The sequence below is a fragment of the Equus quagga genome, chromosome 1 (genome assembly GCF_021613505.1).
Source record: "Equus quagga isolate Etosha38 chromosome 1, UCLA_HA_Equagga_1.0, whole genome shotgun sequence".
NCBI classification, from domain to species: domain Eukaryota; kingdom Metazoa; phylum Chordata; class Mammalia; order Perissodactyla; family Equidae; genus Equus; species Equus quagga.
The window spans coordinates 1,580,492-1,602,671 of NC_060267.1; the positions used below are offsets into that span (position 1 = coordinate 1,580,492).

Below are 22,180 nucleotides of genomic sequence, written 5' to 3' on the forward strand. Positions count from 1 at the left end.
ACGCCGGAAGTGACGCCACACGCTCGGCCGCCGGGGCGGGGCCGAGCGGACACGTCACGCCAGGGGCGGGGTCTCCCGCTGCCGCGGGCAGGGACGGGCTGACGCTCCGCGGAGCCGCGGCTCGCGAGTGGTGCCTACGAGGGACAAAAGCGTCGCCGCGCCGCGCGGTTGCCGCAGCAACGGCGTCCCGGCTCGCGCGTTTCATTGTTCTTCCATTTAATCTTTAAACATTTGTCCCGATGCCACAGACACGGTTAGCGTGTCAGGCAGTAGTACGTCACGAAAACGTAATTCACCAGCCTCCTCGCTTCGTCTCCCGGAGCCCAGCACTCAAGGCTTCCTGCTCTGATTTCTCTTTTGTAACCTACCATCGTGTTTGTCAACGTTTGTACTGACGCTTTCGTTTTCAACGTCGCTGACTGAGCGTTCGGGGAAGGCGGGCCGGGCCCCGGGCGCGCCGGGCTGCGCCGCACCTGCTCCTCCCTCCGAGGCGGCGCGCGACAGGCCCTCCCGGCGCGGCGGCGGGCGAGGCCAGCCCCAAACGTTTCTCTGCGGCCTCTGAATTGACCCCCAGGACCTTTAAGGCAAAACTTCTGTGCTTGAAAGAACGATCAGTTTCCTGTCTTGTACGGATGCCCGGTCCTCCCGGGGACTGGCCGATCCCTCAGCCGGCTCTGGGGTTTGGGCGGTTGGTAACGTGGATAGGAGCTTTCCATTTCTAACTGTTTCTACCCTTCGGATATCCTCTAAGACGGGGAGTTCGCACCGGGGCTTCACCACAGTCCAACCTGCTGCCTGTTTTTGTATGGCCAGAGAGTTAAGAATCGTTTTTACAGTTTTAAGTGGTTGAATAAAAAATAAGACCTTTTCGTGATACATTAAAATTATATGAAACGATTTTGGCGTCCATAACGCTTTGTTGGAACACAAGCATACCCCTTCATTTTTATACTGTACAGTATACACTATACAGTACAGTACGGAGCTGTACCATGACGGAGTTGCGCAGAGGAGACAGACTTACAGACAACAAAGCCTGAAATATTCACTACCGGATCCTCTGCAGAAAAAGTTTGCTGACCCTGGTTTACGCTATTCCCTAGGCCCATCATGAAAAGGGGTGTTCCGGTTGAACAAATTGTTATTTTAAATCAACTAAGAGTTTTGTGTTCTTTGTGGGAAAATCTGCTCTTCTTTCAGGAAACGCACTTTGACGGACAGAGCCCAGATCGCACACTGCACTGAGAAGAGTCACAACAATGAGAAGCTAAGATGCCTGCACACTATTGAAAATGGCTGTTTTTATTGTGGGCAAAATCACATGCCAGGAAATAGGATGTCCTCCGGCAGGCTGGCCCGAGACCATGGGTGATGGAGAAACCGACGTGCCTCCCTGCTGGCCTGTGGAGGAGTCGGGGACGTGGCCAGGGGCTTTGGCTGGGGGGCAGTCCCTGCCACTGGTGGAGCTGGAGCCAGAGACAGCTGGAGGAGATGTGTCCTTCCTCCACTGCATGCGGTCTTGACTCTTCCTACCTTCCTCCCTCCTTCGGTGTCACCCTCAGGGGTCAAACACTCAGCTTCTGGAACCAGGCTGTGTGGGTTTCGATTTCAACTCTTCCATTCACTAGTTTTGTAATTTGGGGTGGGTTCAATGGGCCTGCCTGCCCTGATCTATAGCAATGTGAGAAATAATAAAATCATTGTTGTTTTAAGCCACTAGGTTTTAGGATGGTTTGTCCCACAATAAATAACCTAAACACTCGTTTAACAATGCCTTTGAATAGGCATTTATCCAGTTTTGCTTCCATTTCCAGTCTCCTTGCTTTATTAAAATACCATTCCCCTAACATACCCTCCATGTTGATGTCAGAGTAATCTTCCTAAACTATTTCTCCCATGTTCCAAATCCTTCAAATGCTCTCACCTCATTTAGATTAAAACAAAATTCCTTAGCCTTCCCTACCTACGTGATGTTTGTCACTTCTCTTCTTCTCTATCCCCCAATCTGCCTTTGCAGCCTATGCTCCAGTCATACGGAACCCTTGCCACCACGGAACATCATCTTTCTACACTTCCATGCCTTTCTTTGTACATGCTGTTCCTTCTCCCTAACACACCCTCTCCCCTCCTTCTCTAATCTACAAAGGCTCTCATCAAACACTTCAGGGATTACTTCCTCCAAGTTTTCTCGAAAACCTCCATTCTCAGGCTCGGTTAGATGCCCTTCCTTTGTGTGTGCCTTTATCACATCATTTATATTAAGGATTGGAGTGACAAGTTTTCAACTCTCCTAAAGTATATAGCTAGCATCATTCTAGAGCTATCAGGGAGAAGTCAATTCCTTACTTACAATTTATGTTTTAGGGCTTAGTTTTTGCGGGGGAGGAAGGGCATTGCCCCCCTTAGAAGGACTATTCCAAACTACAAATTCTTTTGAGGACAAGGACTGCTATCTTTAGCATAGAGCCTACTTCATGCTCATTCATTCATAGCTACTGTCTTCAAAGGAATTCAAAGGAAAGATACAGAAATAATCCAAAGAAGTTTTCAATTTCTGAAAATGAATACCCAAGTTTTCCAAGATGTGGTTTCTGATTTATGTGTTCCATGGTGTCTGGCACATAGTAAGCACCCAATCATTTGTGGCCTTGTCTGTCCCCTTCACGGTTTAAATGATCTCCATCTGAGCTGTACCCAACCATGCTTTGTAGTGTCACTCCATGACTAAAGACAGGTTTGGAGTCCAGAGCTGAGAACTACTAGTTTGAATGACCTTGCAGATAAAACTGTGAGAGTCTGCCCCATGCTTACAATTTCATTTCCCTTTGATGAAACGTAATCCTGAACCCACTAGCTGTTCACTTTGAAAATGCAGGTAGTGATATGAGACTAAGAAATAAAACCTCTTATCATAAAGTTTCAATAAATGTGTGAAATATAAATACAGTAGAACTTTAAATAGGTATCCAACCAAACTTTTATTGGGGTTTTATTGCAATCTACTTTCGGCAATAAGGGGAGAGTAACCATGAGAACTCCGATCAGATTTTATTCAACAAAGCAGTTTTTCACGAATGCTTAAGGTCAGTGTATAGTCAGCTCAGCTTCCAGTATCAACTTGAGTACCTCATCATGGAATTTATGCCAGAATGATAACAGTAAGGCATTGCAAGATCCTAAATCATCTAAGATGAAACCATATTTTGCATATAACTTTTAGGACAGTATACTAATACTCTACAATAAATAAGGATTTTTTTAAATGTGTTGCTTAGCCCTTGTTGAACTAAATTCAATTATTAGCTTATTCTGTAAGTACTCCAGTTAATAAAGGTTTGATTGTACTTCAAGAACTCTGACTTCTCCAAAGATAAAAAATTAGTTCTTATTTGTTATGACAAAAATTAAGCTTAAAAGCACATTCACACTTGTCCTTAAAAGCATGTTGACATCATATATGAGATAACTCTCATGCCTGGAGACAGGGTTTATACGGCAAGTGTCATATGCACAGGACGACGAGAGGGCAACCCTCCCATCTCCACCTTCTCTGAAGAGCCACGCTCGGCCTCGGGATAACAGCTCTATCTTATTGCCATGCTACAAAATGGATGGAGTTGGCACTGATGGAGAGAAGCAGAACACAGGGTGGGGAGGGAGAGAGGACAACGGATGTTGTTACACACACAAGAAGCTCTTAGTCAACAGTGGTAAATTTTGCCAATATTAAAAATGCAAACCCAAATTTAAAATGCTGATATGAAACAGCATTAAAATATGATTTATGCATAGTACAGTATCACTTATGTCTTTTATTAGAGAAATATGGAATGTTTATAAAAGAAACTAACCATAGGGGGTAAAATTCATATTTCATATACAATTTGGCAATGGTAGTCCCACTGTTAGACAATTTTTTATAAAAGAAAAATTAAAACTCTAATAAGCTACCTTTATACAAAGTTGCTATATTTATGCCTTTACGTAGGAAAAAACATTTATAATGCAAATTAGGACATACAATAATCTTACAATATTATACAACGTAAGGAAAATAAAAACATAACAAAATTTATCCTTTCTAGAATGCATATTCTGCATTTACTAATGCAGAGGTGGCACAGCGGTGACTACTGTACTTTTAATAGCAGTCCATTTCCATGCTATTATGGTCCAACTGTCACAGCACTGCAATTGTAACGCTGCTACAAAAGAACTGTGTTACACCCCCAAAAAACAAGGGACTAGGGATGGGAAAAGGGATGTAAAGAACAGGAAAGTTAGATAGGGTGCTGGTTTGGGGAGAGTACACTGTGGTATGTCATAAAATATTTGTTAATTTTTCAAGCCCAAAACATTTTCTATACATTCTGTAATTTCGTACCAATGCCTTTATTCAAATTTGGCAAACATGAGGGAAAAGGTAATTAGTACCATATACCTCACATATCAGAAGTATGAATGAGATGCCCGTACATCAGGTACTTCTGAATGTCGTCTCTGATGGCATGTCTATTTCAAGGATGTGTGGAGATATATATGTGCACACACATATATATTTACACACACACTACACATTGCACAAAACACGGGTATTAAGGGTTAGGAACAGCACGGGGGGTAGTGGGAAGTACTTTTATGGTTGTTAAAACCTCACCTTGAGGCAAGACTATGGTGGCACATTACTGGGAAATTATGAAAACATAAGGCCCCGTCCCACTTTTAATAGAACATTATTGAGGTACATTTTATTTGCTGTGCCACAGATTTTTTTTTTGGGGAGGGGGAGAATAAACAAACAGTAGCCTGACATAATATTGAACTGTGGGGTCAACATTAATAACTATAAAAACAAAGACTGCTTGGCAAATTTTCATAAGTCCCAAATGTGATCTACTCTGGATATACTGGGAAGTGAAAAGCTTTTTGCTGAATCTTCACGAGTAAAGTGCATTTCTCATCACTCCACAGCAGCAGTAAATAATAGGAACTATTTGCCAATCTTCCTGGAGGGAGGGAAGGCACCATATTTTCATTTTTAAAGGAAGATGAAACTGGGAAATAAAACACACTAAGAAAAAACACAGGTCATACCCACATGAGTTTCCAACCCTGGTCTGGGATAAAAGCTGTTATGATCTATATGAATAAAAGAGGACTCTATTTTGGGAAAGACATATGAACAATGACTATTTTTCTAAAACCAGAAAGTGGGATCACATGGTCTATCAACGGAACAGAATATCTAAAATTAGGTCTGTCTCAGAAATTCTGAAACATATGGCCACAATTACATCCCAATAAAATATCTCATTCTAAAATGCACCTAGTAATAAGTACATTATTCCAGCACAGAGCTTAATGCCCAATACTAGACTACTGCAAAGGACAAGGAGTGTTCCACATTACTTTTTATTAAATAGGAACACAGGTGATTTCCAGAGACATCTAGAAATTAACACCAGTTGTATACATCTTCCTAATACTCATAGTACCTAAAACCAAATTCTTAGCAGACAAATTGGTCCCATTTTCATTTTTAAAGCACACAGCATTTAAAGCATAAACTGCAATGATTATATTGGAGTTACCTAAAAAATATAAAAACTAATTAGAATCTGGAAGGAAAAATGGAAAGGATGAGCAAAAGAAAGAAAATGAAGTATCCAACCTCCAAAATGAATAAATAGGTCAGCCCTTTCATTTGGAGGTTAATGTTCTTCTTGACTGCTTGTTTTGGAGAAAACCAGGTGTACTGGTTCCATCATAATTCTTATTCTACATTACAAAAATCATCACATAAATTTGGCACGATTAGCAATCTACTCCGAAGCAAGCATAAATGGGACAATATATTAAAAGTGGAAACGGCCCACCTATACCACTGTTCTCTTTTGACAGAAGAGTGAGCACTTTAGTAAGCACCAAGTTCACAGGGAGAAAAGAAGATTCTGCTATGCACGTAAACCAACAGCACTGAAAAGGGTAAAGACACCTTTAATAATTTACCTTCTTTATAATGGTCCCACTCTATTATTCTGCTAATCCATTCACTGTTCTATAATTAGGTTCTTTACTGAACAGGTTGGATGCTGTATTTCAAGCGAAATTAACCTTAGTTACATCTGTAGATCCCGATCATAATTTCAAACTTCCTCATGTTTAGAGAAAACAGTAAAATATTTTGCGAGGTTACCTAATCTTCTTTCCACTCTACTTTCTCTTGTATTCTCTAGTGTTTGGGAAACTGGAAAATTTTGCTTTTCCAAGAGTTAGACATATGGATTCACATCAGTTTATATAAACTTCAATTCATTTTAAATCCTAAATTATGACACAATCTCATTGCTACAAGACTTCCACTGTACCTGCTAGGCTGGCAATAGTCTTACCATTCTACTGAAATCAAGGGATAATCTAAGCTCCAGTCGTGAGCGCAAGGACACAGAGCCAGGAGCACTGCGCTGGGCGCGACGACTGCAGTGTGGTACTAAGGGACGCACTCCTAAGGTGCTGGGGAGGGCGCCCACCCAGGAAACAACAGTACCTTCAGGGACTCTGCATGCTACACACAGCTTCCTTTTTTCCCTCAGCTGCTAAAGAGATCACCTATGGACACAAGTGAAATTCAGAATTGAGAGAATGCTTTTATCAACTTGAAAAGTAAACAGCATATAAATAAATACTGGACAAGGGCAACCCTGTTGTAGATAACAGCAACTTCCAAATGAACCTTCAAAACCACAAATGGACAAAAATGCAAATTCAACAACAATGAACACACAATCCAATTTCAAAACTATATACAAACTCAAACATTTCAAATTGAAAAAGACATTAAGCAACAAAATAAGACACCCCAACACCAAAGGAAAAAAGGGAAGGTAAACGGCAACCTAGTGGCAAAAACGCCTCTGGAAAACAATGTTTCTGCTAATAATCCACAAGAGAAGGACTGTCAAGAGATCATGGTTCAGATTTTCAAATGCTTTTAAAGTGACCTGAGACTGATTCTTGAGCCTATTGTAATTCTGATTAAGAATCTGGGCATGCCCTTCAAATGACATCATGAGATGAGTGAACAGAAAATCTTGTCTCCTTCCTGCCTTTCAACACACCAACAGCAAACCGCATTCACGGAAACAGGACTCTTTCTAGTAACACTGAAGGCAAGGAACTGACTGGCATCCACAGAGGTGTGGTGCTTTTACTTCCTTTCCATCTGTTTTGGCTCAAGTCAAAAAGCCTACAATTAATGAAATAAAGGATTCCTCGTATTACATGCTGGGGGCCACATACCATGAAGAGTGAATCTACAAATAGTACCTTCAAAGCCTAGAGTTATTTGTTAGCACTGCACATTACCAAGAGGTTTTATAAAATGTTTCAAATGCCAACCATGACTTCAACATGAATGATATGCATAAGTCCATAATATTGATAAAAATCAACCAGCATGTCACTCACTTCAACTCTCATTTTAAATAGGCACTGTGAAAATGGGAATGCTGCTGTACAATAATGAGTAGTAGATAATGAAATTAGTGTTCTTTAATGAGTACCTGCTCTATATTAATTCCCTTTAGTTAAAGAAGCACATGAAATATTCAGAAAAAAATTTTATCAAGTCTATAAAAGGAGTTAGTGTTTAGAAATGAAAATGAAGCACTTGCATCTTCCTTTTTAAAAACTTCACAAAGGTGCAAACAACATAATGCTTCCCAGGCTCACATGGGCAGGTCAGTACTATTGTGTCTCGTTTTCCTAGACGTGCCATCGTCTCGAGGCAGAGCTCTCTGCAGGTTCGACATGGCGGCAGTCCTCTCGATGTCGATCACAGCGTACAGCTCTGTGCGCCGAGTAGGGGTTTGTGGAAGGGGAGTGGTAGGCGTCTTCGGAGTCTGGGGGTTGTCAGAGTCACTGCCACCTTCCAAATCAACCTGTATGTAGTTGAGCTGCCTGTGTTCTAAACTTGGGCGTCTGATATCAAAGTTAAAGACTGTGGGTGTACAGTCCCGACGCCGTGAATATTCGACCTTGTGAGCACTTGCCGGCACTGTGACATTCTCTGTATTTACATAGTTGTGCATTGGATCTAGATTACTATGGTAGCCATTTAGAGATGGGGTCTTTGGTCCTAAATTGTCGTCTTCATCCCTACTTAGCTTGCGGGCTTCCCAAACAGGAGGCAAAGATGGTAAATTTTCATAGTTTAACAATGCAGTTCTTCTCTGAGCTGAGTTGTTGATATTCTGGGTATCTGAGGTACTGGTGGATGTCAGACGACCCCTCCTGACCCCTGAGGCACTAGGGATGGATAGCCCATTTATATTTTCATACACCAGCTTACTGACTGCAGGTGCATCTCTTCGTTCATCACTGTCATAGCCAGTGTCCCAGTCTGTGCTATTTGCACCACCTCCACTGACTGGATCTCTTCCGAGTTGCTCCAGTTTCTCTTTTTCCATTAATTGCTTTTGAACAGGGGTTGGTCCTAAGACAAATTTGACTCCTTCGGGTTCAAGAAGAATCTGAGGGTCCCTGTCCTCAATATTACTTGGTTCTTCTTTTGGTGTATTGCTTTCAGCATTAGAAATCCTTGCCTCCAATGGGACATGCACACTTGTGCGGTTTTTCCGCTCTTCTTGCACACCTGTAGTGTTGACATAGGTGTGCACCTAAAACAAACCAGGAAAGTGAATCAGTAAACTTGCTTGAAAATAAAACAAAAAAGTCTGACCACATCAGTTAATTTTATTGATTAACTTTCTCTCTAAATATACTCTTACTTCAAAGCCTTTGTACCCGGTTTTTACCAATAAAAAGGTGAGGAGATGGGGAGGAATGTAAAAAGGTCTTCCTAACTTCATTAAAAAACTACTTCAAAATAACATGCAACATTGTACTTGATAGTGAAACATGAGAAGCATTCTGTAAAACTAAAATCAGGAACAAACAAGGAATACATCATTTTGATTTTGTTGTAGAAATTCTCATCAATGCATTAAAACGTAATTCAGAAATAAACAGCAAGTATTAAAAAGGAAGAGACAAATTTATCATGATTTACACATGATCTAACTATATAAAGATATAAACCCTATTAGATTTAATAACAGTTCTGTAAAACGCATAGATATAAAATAAATATCACCCACTAAGAAATTATCACTACTTAGAAAAAGCTCAATGGTATTTTGGTGGGGATGATATAAAAATGTTTAGAAGTCTGTACATAAAATTTGAAAAGCTCAAAAATAAAATGCAAAACTGGGGGAAATGTAATTATAGCAAATAATATTAAGAATTCATTTACTATGTAAAGAATACAAAGAAACAAATTTTAAAACAGTAAAAATTTCTTAATGATAAACAACCATGAGGTTCACAAAAGATAAGTATAACTAATTAATACATAGACAATGTTCAACCAGATAATTCACTCCTCAAATGAAAAACAGAATAGTCAGGAATGTTAAATGGCTCCATAAAACACTGACAACAAAGTCTGCCTGCTGCCAGTAGTCCATCAACGATAAAACTACGACACAAAAAGCACATAACTCCAATCCAGTGGCCGTCTTATAACAGGAACCGGCCATCAGTCATGTCTGTCTTCATCTACAGACGCCCTTCTCCTGTGAACCCACAAACTACTGTCATGCTAAGCTGCCTGCAATACCTGTACTTATTTGGTCATACGTCAGCAAATACACACTATTTCCTCTGATTCTTCACTACAAAAGTCACATGCAAACAGTGAAAGCTAAAACTCAAACTGACTACAATCTGCAAGTCTCAGCACGGCACCACTTGAACGCCAACAGCCTACTACCCGCTAGACAGGGGGACACACTTACTTGTTCCTCAGCCACAAGCAAAGGGTGTGTAGACTCCTCCCCAACGGAGGGCAGGCGGGCACTTCCCACAGAGGGGTGTCTGCTGGAGGGACGGGACGAGGCGTCTCCAAAGGAGGGGTATCGGGGACACCCGTTAGGCAGGCTCTGAGCAGCAAATCCTGGAGCTGAGTTTTTGTTTGTTGGTTGGTTAAGAAGAAAAGCAGGACACAGGGGTAGGGCAGAGAGAAAAAAATGAACTGGAATGCAATCTGCATTGCGAGGATTAAGGAAAGTGTTTCTGGCAAGACACAGCAGAAGTGAGAACACAAACAGTGCCCTTCCACTTCAACTTTCCATTCACATTTTAGATAATATGGAACACTTAATGTCTGCATATTTAAATAGTAAAAATGTTTATATTCATAGCTAACAGTTTTTAAAAACTGACGATCATACTTATATTAGCCAAACGTGATTTCCAACATGTTATAGATTAAATATCCAGAATCTGTAGTTAATAAATGTCCATTATTCAAAATACAAGCGGGAAACGGGTCCTTACTTGTAGGTGTTCGAGGTGTTCTGGGGACTTCCAATTCTGTCTGATGATTATTCCTTTCTACAACCGGCTCTTCCACCACATTTATACTATTATTTTGCATAATCTCCTGCAACATGTTAAATAACTCTTCTGCACGGGCACACTTAAAGGCAAAGATCCCTGCAGATATAAACCAGAAGGGAAAATGGTTACCCCATCCTTAAAAAAGATACAGGAGCATCTGTCAAAGAACAGAATTGGAAAGCAAGCATCTGTGCATCAATAGCAAGAAAGCCTTTTCAAATAAATGTCTGATAAATTAATGATACTCCCTGCTTCAAAACAAAAACCCAAGAGAAAGTTGAGAGAATAATTTTCATTTGTCTAAAGGAGGTGGCCCCAAATAAGGTAGACAAAAACAAGATTTGAATACTTACTCTAGTCTGCTGTTATCAACAGGGGCCAACTCATCCTCACTAACGTGGTCCCTTGCCACTGCACAGGCCCTGGCTGCAGGGTTACAGTCATTATCTGTTTAATTTGGATGATAATTCTGTAGGGGAAGGATTATCATTCTCCTCCGGTAGAGAAGACATTTGATGCTCGACAAAGGTCACGTGACTTGTGCAAGGCCGTTCAAGTTGTAAGTAGCAAAAAAACCAAACTCTGTTCTGTTTGATTCCAAAGTTTACGTTCTTTCCCCAACAAGGTATAATAGTAAAGACACACAGTCAATTTACTGGGACTAATCATTTACTAAAAACCTTAAAGTTAAAATGAGTCAAAACTCCTGACATAAAGAATGTGCTTAAATGCTTGACAAATGAATACACAGTTTACTATATCCCTTTTGTTAACAATCCACTATTTGGGGGATTTTTTCTATCAGGAGAAAGGTAAAATATTAATTTAAACACTACATCTAGAATAACTGAAAGAACAGTATTTCACCGTGATACTGTTTGGAGAAAAAACAACAAAGGCTCCACCTACCTTGTCCAGTTTGACACCTTCGACCACTTTCAAATGAAAAGAGATTCGAATCATAGCCATAGCGTCGCAGGCAGAGGTAATGCCATTTCACCGAGTCACGCTTGCGAGTGTATAAAATCAGTTCTGTGTCTGTAAGTTCCATTATGCCAGAACCTAGCTCATTCCCATCATCATCCACATTAATGACCTAAAAAAGAAAGTTTAATTAGTGCGAACATAATGCTCCCGCTTGACAGTCACACACATATTTAACCAGCTTGTCAGGAAAATGCACAGCTGCTGACTGGCTCAGCTGTTCACTCCTTTGACAGTTCATTCGTCAATCAATATGTGCAGGGTGTGGGTAATGCAGCAGCGTGATACCCACTTTGTCTCCAAGGAACCCATGTTCCCACTGGGGAGACAAGACAGGGCACCCACACCAAGTCAACACCACAGAACTGGATGTCATTAATTGACGAGAGAGTGCAGCAGAGGCTGCAAAAGGTAGGAACGGTGGCCTAGGGCTACTGGAGAAGCCTCCACACAAGAAGAGGAGGGACGTGGCTGGGCCTCAGGTAGGAGGAAGGTTAGGAAAGGCAGTTGAGAGAGACAGCTGGTGGGTCAGGAGTCGTAGGGTACATCCTGAAGATACAGTGTTACAGCAGAGGCAAAGAAGGTATTTCAGAGAGACCAAGACAAGACTGGTGGAGTTCACGTAAGGGAAGGCCTTGCACTGCTGAGTTTCGGAAAATGGCTGGAGACTATGAAGACTAGATAACATGTGGGGAGGACTTGCCATTCCCCTAGGGCTGGGCAAAGCACTTTACATGCATGTTTCCCTTTTAATCCTCTTAACAATCCTAAACTGCAGGTAATACTATTTTCTCCATTGTACAAAAATGAAACAAGGACTTAGTGATGATGTAACTGCCCGAGGTCACACAGTTATGAGCAGCAGGGCTGTGAATGACACCTAGGTCGTGTGGTCCAATGACTCTGACTCATGGCGGACTGAGGCCAGACTGCGAGACACTAAATGGCTATGGAGGAGTAAGGAGGAGAGCAGCTAGTCCCCAGAGCGAATGCGAGAAGATCTGAAGAAGAGCAAGTTTTAGAATGATGAAATAGGAAGATTAACTTGACGCCAACCGCAGCTGGATCACAAAGGTGACGGGAGGTGGGCTCTATTAAGAAATGGTCCAGGCATGAAGCAGTGACAGGGAGGCGGTGATGGGACTGAAGGGCAACTACAGAATGGAGCTCTAAAAAAAGTATCACCAGAACTGTATGGTTAATTGGACACAGAGAACCAGAGGGAAAGGAAAGAGGATTCCACACCGTCAGTAAGAAAACGTGGTCGTCATTTGTTAGAACAAGAAACGCAAAGTGGACCAAAAGGGCAATGAAAGGGTCTGGAGACAAAAGTGAGGTGTAAGGTATCAAGTGAAGTGGAAGGACAACAGCCAAGCAGGCAGCGAGAGAAGGACTCACACAATCTTACTGACCTTAAACTTGTTCCGATGGTTATCTGGGACAGTGTCTTTATCTGGACAGCTACAACAGCTACCCATGGCTTCTTCAGAAGACCATGTGAACACTACATGAACGATAAGGTGGAAAAAATTATTAGATGTAGGCTGAGAAAATCATAAAACAGAAAAGGACTTTAGAAGTCATGGAACACACGCCCTGCGTTACTCTGATGAGGAAAATTAAGCCTAAGAGGGAGCACAGCTGCAGCTAGATTTCACACAACTGCTTGATGGGTTTGCTCAGTGACAATGAGAACAATATGAGGCAGACTTCACAGAAACCTCAAATTTCCAGTTTAATTTGCAAAGATTGGCCCATTTTAAAATTATCTAAAAAAAAAAACAATTTAAAGTCTCACATGTAACATTATTTAAATAAGTTCATTCATGGAATTAATTATGACTTATCAGGAATTTCATGTCCCTCTTTTAATAAATTTCCAGAGGGATGCTAGACTTGTGGTTTGGCAGGAATGTTGATTCTTCTTATTCATTGCAGTATCTTTTATGTACCCCACCCGACAAGAATTCACTGGTAAATAAGACAAAAACAAATTTGGAATAGTTCATTAGAGAGAAATACAACTCAAAACTCAGCAGTAACTCACACAGAGAACACTGGCAAAACTGACAGAGCTTGTGTAGCTAACTCTCTTTCCCACAGAAGTGTAAGGGAAGAGGTTACGATGACTTTCAGTGTTCAACCACACTCCAAATGAACAAAGGAGGAATTCAAAATGTCACTTACAAACAAGAGAAAGAATCAGAGCGAATGTGAGAAGATTTGAAAAAGAGGCAGGGAAGGAAGCACAGGAAGTTACTAAACATTAAAAACATAAATGTGATCCGAACTTGCTTAAAATTCTTCAGTGGTTCTTCATGACCTTCAGGAAAAAATTCAAAGCTCGTCACTATGACATGAGGCCCTTTAAAATCTGGCCCTTGTGTACAGATGAAGTCTAGACTCCCTTCCTTCTGCTCAAGCCCTACCCAGTCATACCAAACAGCTTCCCAGAGCATCTGGTCCCTCACATCCTTCCATGCTGCTCCCCTCCTGCTTCTTTCCTTTCTCAAGATTCAACGCAGAGAGCAATGCCTTTAGGAAGCCTTCTCTGGCTCCAAGCACCTGGGTGCATTATACTCCTTATGCATCCCCCAGAGCACCCCAGCCTTCCCAGGGTCACAGCGCCTTTCACACTGTGTACTGAGCAGAAACTGTGACAGGCTGTCTGTCCACTTCTCTGTCTTCTTCCCTCCACGGCGAGCTCCTCCCTGCAGGGATGGCCCTTATTCATGTTTGCATCCCCCGTTCCTAACACAAACCTAGCACACAGTAGGTGCTCTAAGTCCCCTGTGAGCTGAATGAACTGTACCAAACAAAGGTAAAGAATGCCTGGCAGGTATAAGTATCAAGAAGACGAAAAAGTATACTAGTGTTTAAGCCAAAAGAAGTGATAAACAAAACAGTAAAGTTAAGTAAGACTCCTATTTGGTATTTTGCTCTAACGAATATGCCAGCTAAGCATCATGGTGTAAAGATGACTAAGCACAGCATGTGCCTCTGAAAAGCCATGAGTCTAACAGGAGAGAGAGATACAAATGGATAACGCACTAAGCTAACCCTTCTATCGGAACAGGAGGAGAGTTCTGTGGGCAAGAGAGGCAAGCAACAAACATTCTGGGTTACGCAGGGCAGGGTGCAGCACCTGAGCTGGTACTTGAAAAGGTGAGCAGAAACCAGAAACAGGTCCTGAGACAGATCAAAGGGCAGGCAGGAGGCAAGGGCCGGAGGGCGGCGCCTTCAGGGACAGGGGGTGTCCCTGCAACTAGAGCATGGGGCGCCGCCACACACACAGGGGCCAAACCGTGACGCATCGAGGGAGGATCTGGGCTCCGGTCAACCCAGGCGGGCTGCCTCGACGGTCCCCGCAGGCCAGTGGACAAGACTGTCGTGGTGCTGATCCCTCTCCATGGCAGTGCTTCTGTCTCCCCACCTACTTCACTGTGATCTCCCTGAAGACGGGAACCCATCTCCTTAATTTTCCAGGGCACTACGCACACTGCTTGACACAGCCCATGCTCCATAAACGTTTAATAAATTACAGGATGAGAAGGAGGCAAAGGAACATTTAAAAATTTTTTCTAAAGCAAAGGGATAATTGATAGAAACATTAAAAAAAAACCTTCTTGAAAGTAAATATCCACCCTCACTGCTGACCTCCTCACAAATATACAGAGCTAAAAGATTCCTACAGTGTAGCTTTTGCTTTAAAAGATGGTGCCTCGAGAATCTGAATAGGCCAATCACAAGTAAGGAAATAGAAACAGTAATCAAAAACCTCCCCAAAAATAAGAGTCCAGGACCAGATGGCTTCTCTGGAGAATTCTACCAAACATTCAAAGAAGATTTAATACCTATCCTTCTCAAACTATTCCAGAAAATTGAGGAAGATGGAGTACTCCCTAACACATTCTATGAAGCCAACATCTCTCTGATCCCCAAATCTGACAAGGACAACACAAAGAAGGAGAACTACAGGCCGATATCACTGATGAACATAGATGCAAAAATCCTCAACCAAATTTTGGCAAACCGAATACAGCAATACATCAAAAAGATTATACACCATGATCAAGTGGGATTTATACCAGGGACACAGGGATGGTTCAACATCCGCAAGTCAATCAACGTGATACACTACATTAACAAAATGAGAAAGAAAAACCACATGATCATCTCAATAGATGCAGAGAAAGCATTCAACAAGATCCAACATCCGTTTATGATAAAAACCCTCAATAAAATGGGTATAGAAGGAAAGTACCTCAACATAATAAAGGCCATATATGACAAATCCACAGCCAACATCATACTCAATGGACAAAAACTGAAAGCCATCCCTCTGAGGACAGGAACAAGACAAGGGTGCCCACTTTCACCACTCCTATTCAACATAGTACTGGAGGTGTTCGCCAGAGCAATTCGGCAGGAAAAAGAAATAAAAGGAATCCAAATAGGTAATGAAGAAGTAAAACTCTCGCTGTTTGCAGACGACATGATCTTATATATAGAAAACCCCAAAGAATCCATAGAAAAACTATTAGAAACAATCAACAACTACAGCAAAGTAGCAGGGTATAAAATCAACATACATAAATCAGTAGCATTTCTATACACTAACAATGAACTAACAGAAAAAGAACTCAATCCCATTCACAATCACAACAAAAAGAATAAAATACCTTGGGATAAATTTAACCAAGGAAGTGAAGGATCTATACAATGAAAACTACAAGACTTTCTTGAAAGAAATTGACAACGACATAAAGAGATGGAGAGACATTCCATGCACATGGATTGGAAGAATAAACATAGTTAAAATGTCCATACTACCTAAAGCAATCTACAGATTCAATGCTATCCCAATCAGAATCCCAAGGACATTCTTTACAGAAATTGAACAAAGAATCCTAAAAGATGGTGCCTCAAAGGAATATTTTTAATCTGTTTCTCAAAAGGGGCAGAAAAATGATTCCTCCACTTGCCTCCCTCACAGGCAACTTCCCCTGCTGGCAGGGACACAGGAGTGGTGGCGCCACCTACTTGGGGATTCTGACCTCACTGAGTACTTCAGTTCAGTCCAATAATAATTAACGAAAAGCCTAGTACATGACACAAAAGCCTTGTATGCCACACCAAGGAGAATGAATTTTATCCTACGCATGATGGAAAGGCACCGAAGAATTCTAAGCAGGAAAGTGAGGTGGCGAGGACTTCACTCTAAATTCCTCCATGTGCAGGATCAATTTAAGTGGGGTTTTGGCTCAGAGGAAGGGAAATCAGTGAGAGACTACTGAAAAATGAAATATGCTAAAGACCTAAAACCCGAGAAGAAATAGTAGGAATAAAGAAGAAAAAGATGAATTTGAGAAAGATTGAGGAGAGGAAGTCAGCAGCACTGAGTGGCTGGCTAGGCCTCCAGGAAGGAAGAGGCAGGTTCCAGTGTGGCCAACGAAGGGTGCTGGCTCCATTACCCGAGAGAGAAAAACTGGTAGTCTTCAAGTGGAAGAGATGGCTATTAGTTCAGTCTTAGACATGTCACATTGAGATTCCAGAGAAAACCAAACGGAGACATGCAATCGAGTTAGTATATGAGTGTGGGTGTGAGGGAGGAGGTAAATATTCACACACACAGAATTTGAAGCTATGAAACAGAAGACACTGCTCTAGAACGGTATGGAGAGTGGTCTGCAACTGAAATTCTGGGGAATACAAATGTGTAGGTACTGGAGGAGAAAGAAGTCAGTGAAGGAGGAAAAAGAGGTCAAAGTAGCACAAACTAAGACAAGAAAGCATCAAGAAGGAGGGCTCCACCCACAGTGGAGGGGCAGAGGCAGAAGCCCAACTGCAGAGAGCACAGGAAACAAGGAAGCAGCCCCCCAGAGACTGAACTGCTCTTTCAAGAACAAGCTGAGAAAGAAGGAGTAGAGCAGGACGGGGGGACAAACATGATGTCACAAGAAAATACGTTGCTTATTTACTGTGTTAGGATGACATCACTTTACGCAGGTTTGTAATCAGTAGGTCAGGAAAGGTTAAAAAAAAAATAGATAAAACAACAAAGGAAAGAGAAGGGCTACATGATGGATCAAGACAGAGGGGGAGCGAGAGAAGACGAGCTCCAGGGCCAGGTTCAGAATCAGTGCAGATGACGAGGAAGGCCCCATCTGCTGAGGAGAGAAGGAAGAAAGGAAGAGCGGGTGGAGCACAGAAGAGAAGCTGAAGCAGGTAACCTGGTCCATCCCACATTTCCTTTCTAACACACAAGGCAAGTCTGCAGAACGAGGGACGTGGAGAGAATGGTAGGATGGTTCACGGAGGAGCCACCCAAGGAAGGTACTGGGATTACTGAGGGTTCTGCGCCGAGAGCTCCGCAGAGGCTGGAGAGCCAGGCTACACTGTTTGTAGCTGTGCTCAGCAGTCCGGGGCAGGACACAGTTCAACTGACCCAGGGTCAGAGGGTAAGAGGACAAGGAAACTAGAGGGTGTTGACAACACAGGGGTCTGAAGTGATGGATCATCAGGGCTGGTGAGGAAGAAGCACAGAAAGAAGAGGGTGGATGAAACGGGTGAGAATGGAGGCAAGGAGGACCAGAGGCCACAGTAAGGCCAGCAGGAGTGGGAGACAGAGAGAGCCGGGACAACAGGAGTTGTGCCCCATCTTCCAGCCCAGGAGGAGACTTTTCAATGTGAAGTTTCCATCCACATCTCTGACTCGTCCTCTTGAGCCACAAACTCCTAGACAAGGGGAAAGGCAGACGCTAGATATTCTGCATTTATGCCCACGTTAATATTTGGAGAACACATCTGGGTTATGTAAATGTGAATAACATGTACTAATACTGTAAACACTTGATGAGACCATGTGATCTCATCATCTTACTCTGGCAAGTTCATTACTCAGTGAAAACACACACTTACTGTGCTCCCTCAAGAAAGGAACAAGAACAAAAGGCAGCTACTGTTTGGGAAGATCAACACTGCAACACGTTTGCTGAATACAGTCATGCACAGCATAACAATATTTGGGTCAACAATGGACTGCATATATGACAGTGGTCCCGTGAGATCAGTACCATCCAGCCTAGGTGTGTAGGAGGCTGTACCGTCTAGGTCTGCGTAAGTACTGCAGGGGAGGAAGAAATTTTCCTCCACCCTTCTAGGTTCTTCTGTCTGGTCTAAGAATTGAACTGACATGAGACAGAGTAACAACTGAAAGACAAAAAAAAGTTTAATAACATGTACACATGAGAGAAACCCAAGAAAACTGCAGAACTCACCAAAACGGCTGAAGCCCTCACCTTAAACACCATCCTCTGCTAAAGACAAAGAAGCTGTTGGGGGTGGGGGAGTCGGGGACTTCAAAGGGAAGGAAGACAATTCACAGGTAGGAGAAAAGCAGCAAACTTTTGGAAAACAAGGGCTTGTTTGGCCACACAGAAACAGAAGACACAGAGGGGAGCCCAGCAGACAGACTTTTCTAGGTTCCTCCCTGTCCACCACCCAGTTCATGTCATGCTCAGGTGATAGCTTGCTTCCTGAGACACGTTTTTTTATCTGAATTCTTTTAGGCAATTAAGGGGAAGGTAACAAGAAAAACTTGCTGAGTCTTTTGTTTCTTAGAAATAATCAGCCTAAAATAATCATGTTAAAGAGACACACTTTGGGGTGGCAAATGTTTTTCCCTTCAGTGCAGTCTATGACGTTCACAAGACAAAATCGCCTGATGACACATTTCTCAGAAGCATCGCTGTCGTTAAGTGACACATGATATCTTTTTTTTTTGTTGCTGGGAATGAATCGCCCAGAGCTAACATCTGTTGCCAGTCTTCTCTTTTTCTTCTTGCTCCCCAAAGCCCAAGTACATAGTTGTATATAGTTAAGTCCTCTGAGCTCTTCTACGTGAGCCACTGCCACAGCATGGCTACTGACAGACGAGTGATGTGGTTCCACACCCAGGAATTGAACCCAGGCCGATAAAGTGGAGTGAGGCAGATTTTAACCACTAGGCCATCAGGGCTGGCCCGCATGACTGCATTTTAAATTAGCAAACACTGTCTTTGTTTAATTAAAGCCATTTGTCCTTATTCTTATTCTTTGACAGCAAATCAGGAGGCAAAATGACTGCATTCAAGAAAACATTATTAAAATCTCTCATTTAAAAAATACAATTTGTGGACTTAATGATTTTTAAGTAAACTCTGACTTACCTAGATCTGGCCATTAATACTCCTAGCCTCTGCTGCAGCATCAGGAGTTCAATCATACTTCAAAACACCATGTTGTCTTTGTTTGCTGGCCTAACCTGGAAACAGTAGGAAAAAGTTGAGAATTTCTTATTTCTTTTAAAATAATAATTTTCCTTATGAGAATTCTGGCAGCACTGTTAGTTCAGTTAACCTACTTAAGCAAACTCAAAAGTCTAAAAATTTGATTTAAAATTATTTAATATACAAGATCTACTCTTAAAGTTAATATGATATGTACATGTTATGAATAACGGCCTTTTCAAAAGAAAAAGTAGAAACACAAAAGTCTAAAGCTTTATGATGTTTGGATAGCAGGGTCTTCAGGAAGTCATTGATTCTGGCGTCTCCACCATAGCTCTGACACTGGACAACTCACTGCTCTATACTTATCTCCTGAGACATAAATGAGAGGTTAGACTAAAAACACTCCTTTTCCAGCTCTCAAACCCCATTTTAGCCAGTTGCAGGCTAATTCTCCATCTCCATATGCTTTTCTAAAATCTCACCATCACTGCCCACAAAGAGCGGACTCTCTTTAGAATTTACCCTCTGGATCTTCCTATTCCACAAGATCCCCTAGAACTGACTCCAAGGAGTCAGTCATCAGAAAACAGTAAAAATAGCATGCCACAGTCACACGAGAATGAGACAAATTATGGTAATTACTTACAAGGTAGAGTTTCAAAAGATTTCAATATACTTTCAGAAATTTTCTGGTCAACTTACTCACTTTTTACAGCACAGAAAAAAATCAAGCGCACTCAAACATGGGCAGTAACATTTACTGAATAGCTACACCACATTAGGCATTATGTAAGGGGTTTTGCAAATAGTCTCACTTTAACCTACATATTAACTAGAGTTAACAAAGATGATTCATATCTAAAATGAACATTTCCAAAACCATAAACCCAATTACAATCAAAATTTTCAATTATGGACTTCAAACCTATACATAAAATCAGCAGTTCAGCCAGGTGTTTGCTTGTGCGCCTCGCAACCTGTTGCCACAGCCACGTCAGGCTGGGCAGCAACCCAGCACCTCTTCCTTAGCATGCTCTTCTTTTCTCCAGAAGCTTAACACACACCACACTTTGTCTCTGGCTAGTAAAACTGCCCAGCTAATTCGACCACCCACCATTCCTCTAATATGAATACATATTCTGTGTGTCCATCTCTCTCTTCTATGAGATTTTAGCCAACTTTAATTCAGGAACATCTTCTCTCTTCCTCTTTGCTCATTCCACTTAAAAGCATCCTACAACCCCATCCTGAAATGAGTTTAATCGCAGTAAATACGATGAAGAGAAGTGAGCGTCGGCTATCTATGACCAGTTATCAAGGAAAAGTTCTAAGTTCGGAAATAAAGTTAAACATGTTAAAGAATCAGTGGACCAATCTATAAAGCTCTTAATATATTAAAAAGCCTCCATTAGAATCTCTGAAACTTTTTATTCTGTTACACGTTGGTACCTTTTTTCTTTTTCCATTTTCCTTTATTGTAGTAAAACATAAAATTTACCACCTAACTCATTTTTAGTGTACAGTTTAGCAATGTTAAATACATTCAATACTGTTGCGCAACGAATCTCCAGAACTTCTTCATCTTGCAAAATCGAAATTCTATACCTATTAAACAACTCATTTCTGCTCCCCTTAAGTCCTGGCAAGCCCTGTTCTACTTTCTGTTGTTGTAAGTTTGACTTTTCTAGATACCAATTTTTGTAGGTAAGGGTCTAAGTTCACATGGGTGAAATCATACAGTATTTATCTTTTTGTGCCTGGCTTATTTCACTTAGCATAATGTCCTCAAAGTTCATCCATGTTGTAACATGTGTCAGAATCTCTTTCCTTTTTAAGGCTGAATAATATTACGTTCTACATATACACCAAATTTTGCTTATCCATTCATCTGTTGATGAACATTTATCTACCTTTTGGCTGTTGTGAATAATGCTGCTATAAACATGGATGCACAAATATATCTTTGAAACCCTGCTTTCGATTCTTTGGGATAAAGACTCAGAAGTGGTATTGCTGGATCATATGGTAATTCTATTGTTAATTTTTTGAGGAACCACCATCGTGTTTTCCATAGCAGCTGCACCATTTACGTTCCTAGCAGCAATGGACAAGGGTTCCAATTTCCCCACATCCTCATCAACACTTGTTTTCTGTTTCTTTGGTATTACCCATCCTAACAGGTGTGAGGTGGTATCTCATTGTTGTTTTGATTTGGATTTCCCTAATGATTAGTGATGTTGAGCATATTCTCATGTGCTTATTGGCCATTCATCTATCTTCTTAGGGGAAATGTCTATTCAAGTCCTTTGCCCATTTTTTGAATCAGGTTGTTTGTTCTTATGTTGCTGAGTTTTAGAAGTTCTCTCTATATTCTGGATATTAATCCATTACCAAAGATATGATCTGTAAATATTTTCTCTTAGTCTGTGGGTTGCCTTTTTCACACTGTTCACAGTCTT

The 22,180-nt window shown here is 41.5% G+C and overlaps 2 protein-coding genes across 6 annotated transcripts in view; both read right to left on the reverse strand.

Moving 5' to 3' along the window:
* Nucleotides 1-205, reverse strand: part of CCT2 (chaperonin containing TCP1 subunit 2) — a 15,612-nt gene extending 15,407 nt beyond the window's left edge. The window contains exon 1 of the mRNA XM_046672856.1: nt 3-205. Coding sequence (XP_046528812.1) covers nt 3-205 — 203 coding nt within the window. The remainder of the gene's footprint in view (nt 1-2) is intronic.
* Nucleotides 206-3,792: 3,587 nt separating this feature from the next.
* Nucleotides 3,793-22,180, reverse strand: part of FRS2 (fibroblast growth factor receptor substrate 2) — a 118,271-nt gene continuing 99,883 nt past the window's right edge. For all 5 annotated transcript variants that reach the window (XM_046665462.1, XM_046665468.1, XM_046665486.1 and 2 more), the window contains 6 exons: nt 19,659-19,753; nt 12,861-12,952; nt 11,374-11,560; nt 10,402-10,560; nt 9,861-10,024; nt 3,793-8,678 (listed from right to left, as the gene is read on the reverse strand). In XM_046665462.1, coding sequence (XP_046521418.1) covers nt 7,728-8,678; nt 9,861-10,024; nt 10,402-10,560; nt 11,374-11,560; nt 12,861-12,926 — 1,527 coding nt within the window. In that variant the 5' untranslated portion in view covers nt 12,927-12,952; nt 19,659-19,753 and the 3' untranslated portion in view covers nt 3,793-7,727. The remainder of the gene's footprint in view (nt 8,679-9,860; nt 10,025-10,401; nt 10,561-11,373; nt 11,561-12,860; nt 12,953-19,658; nt 19,754-22,180) is intronic.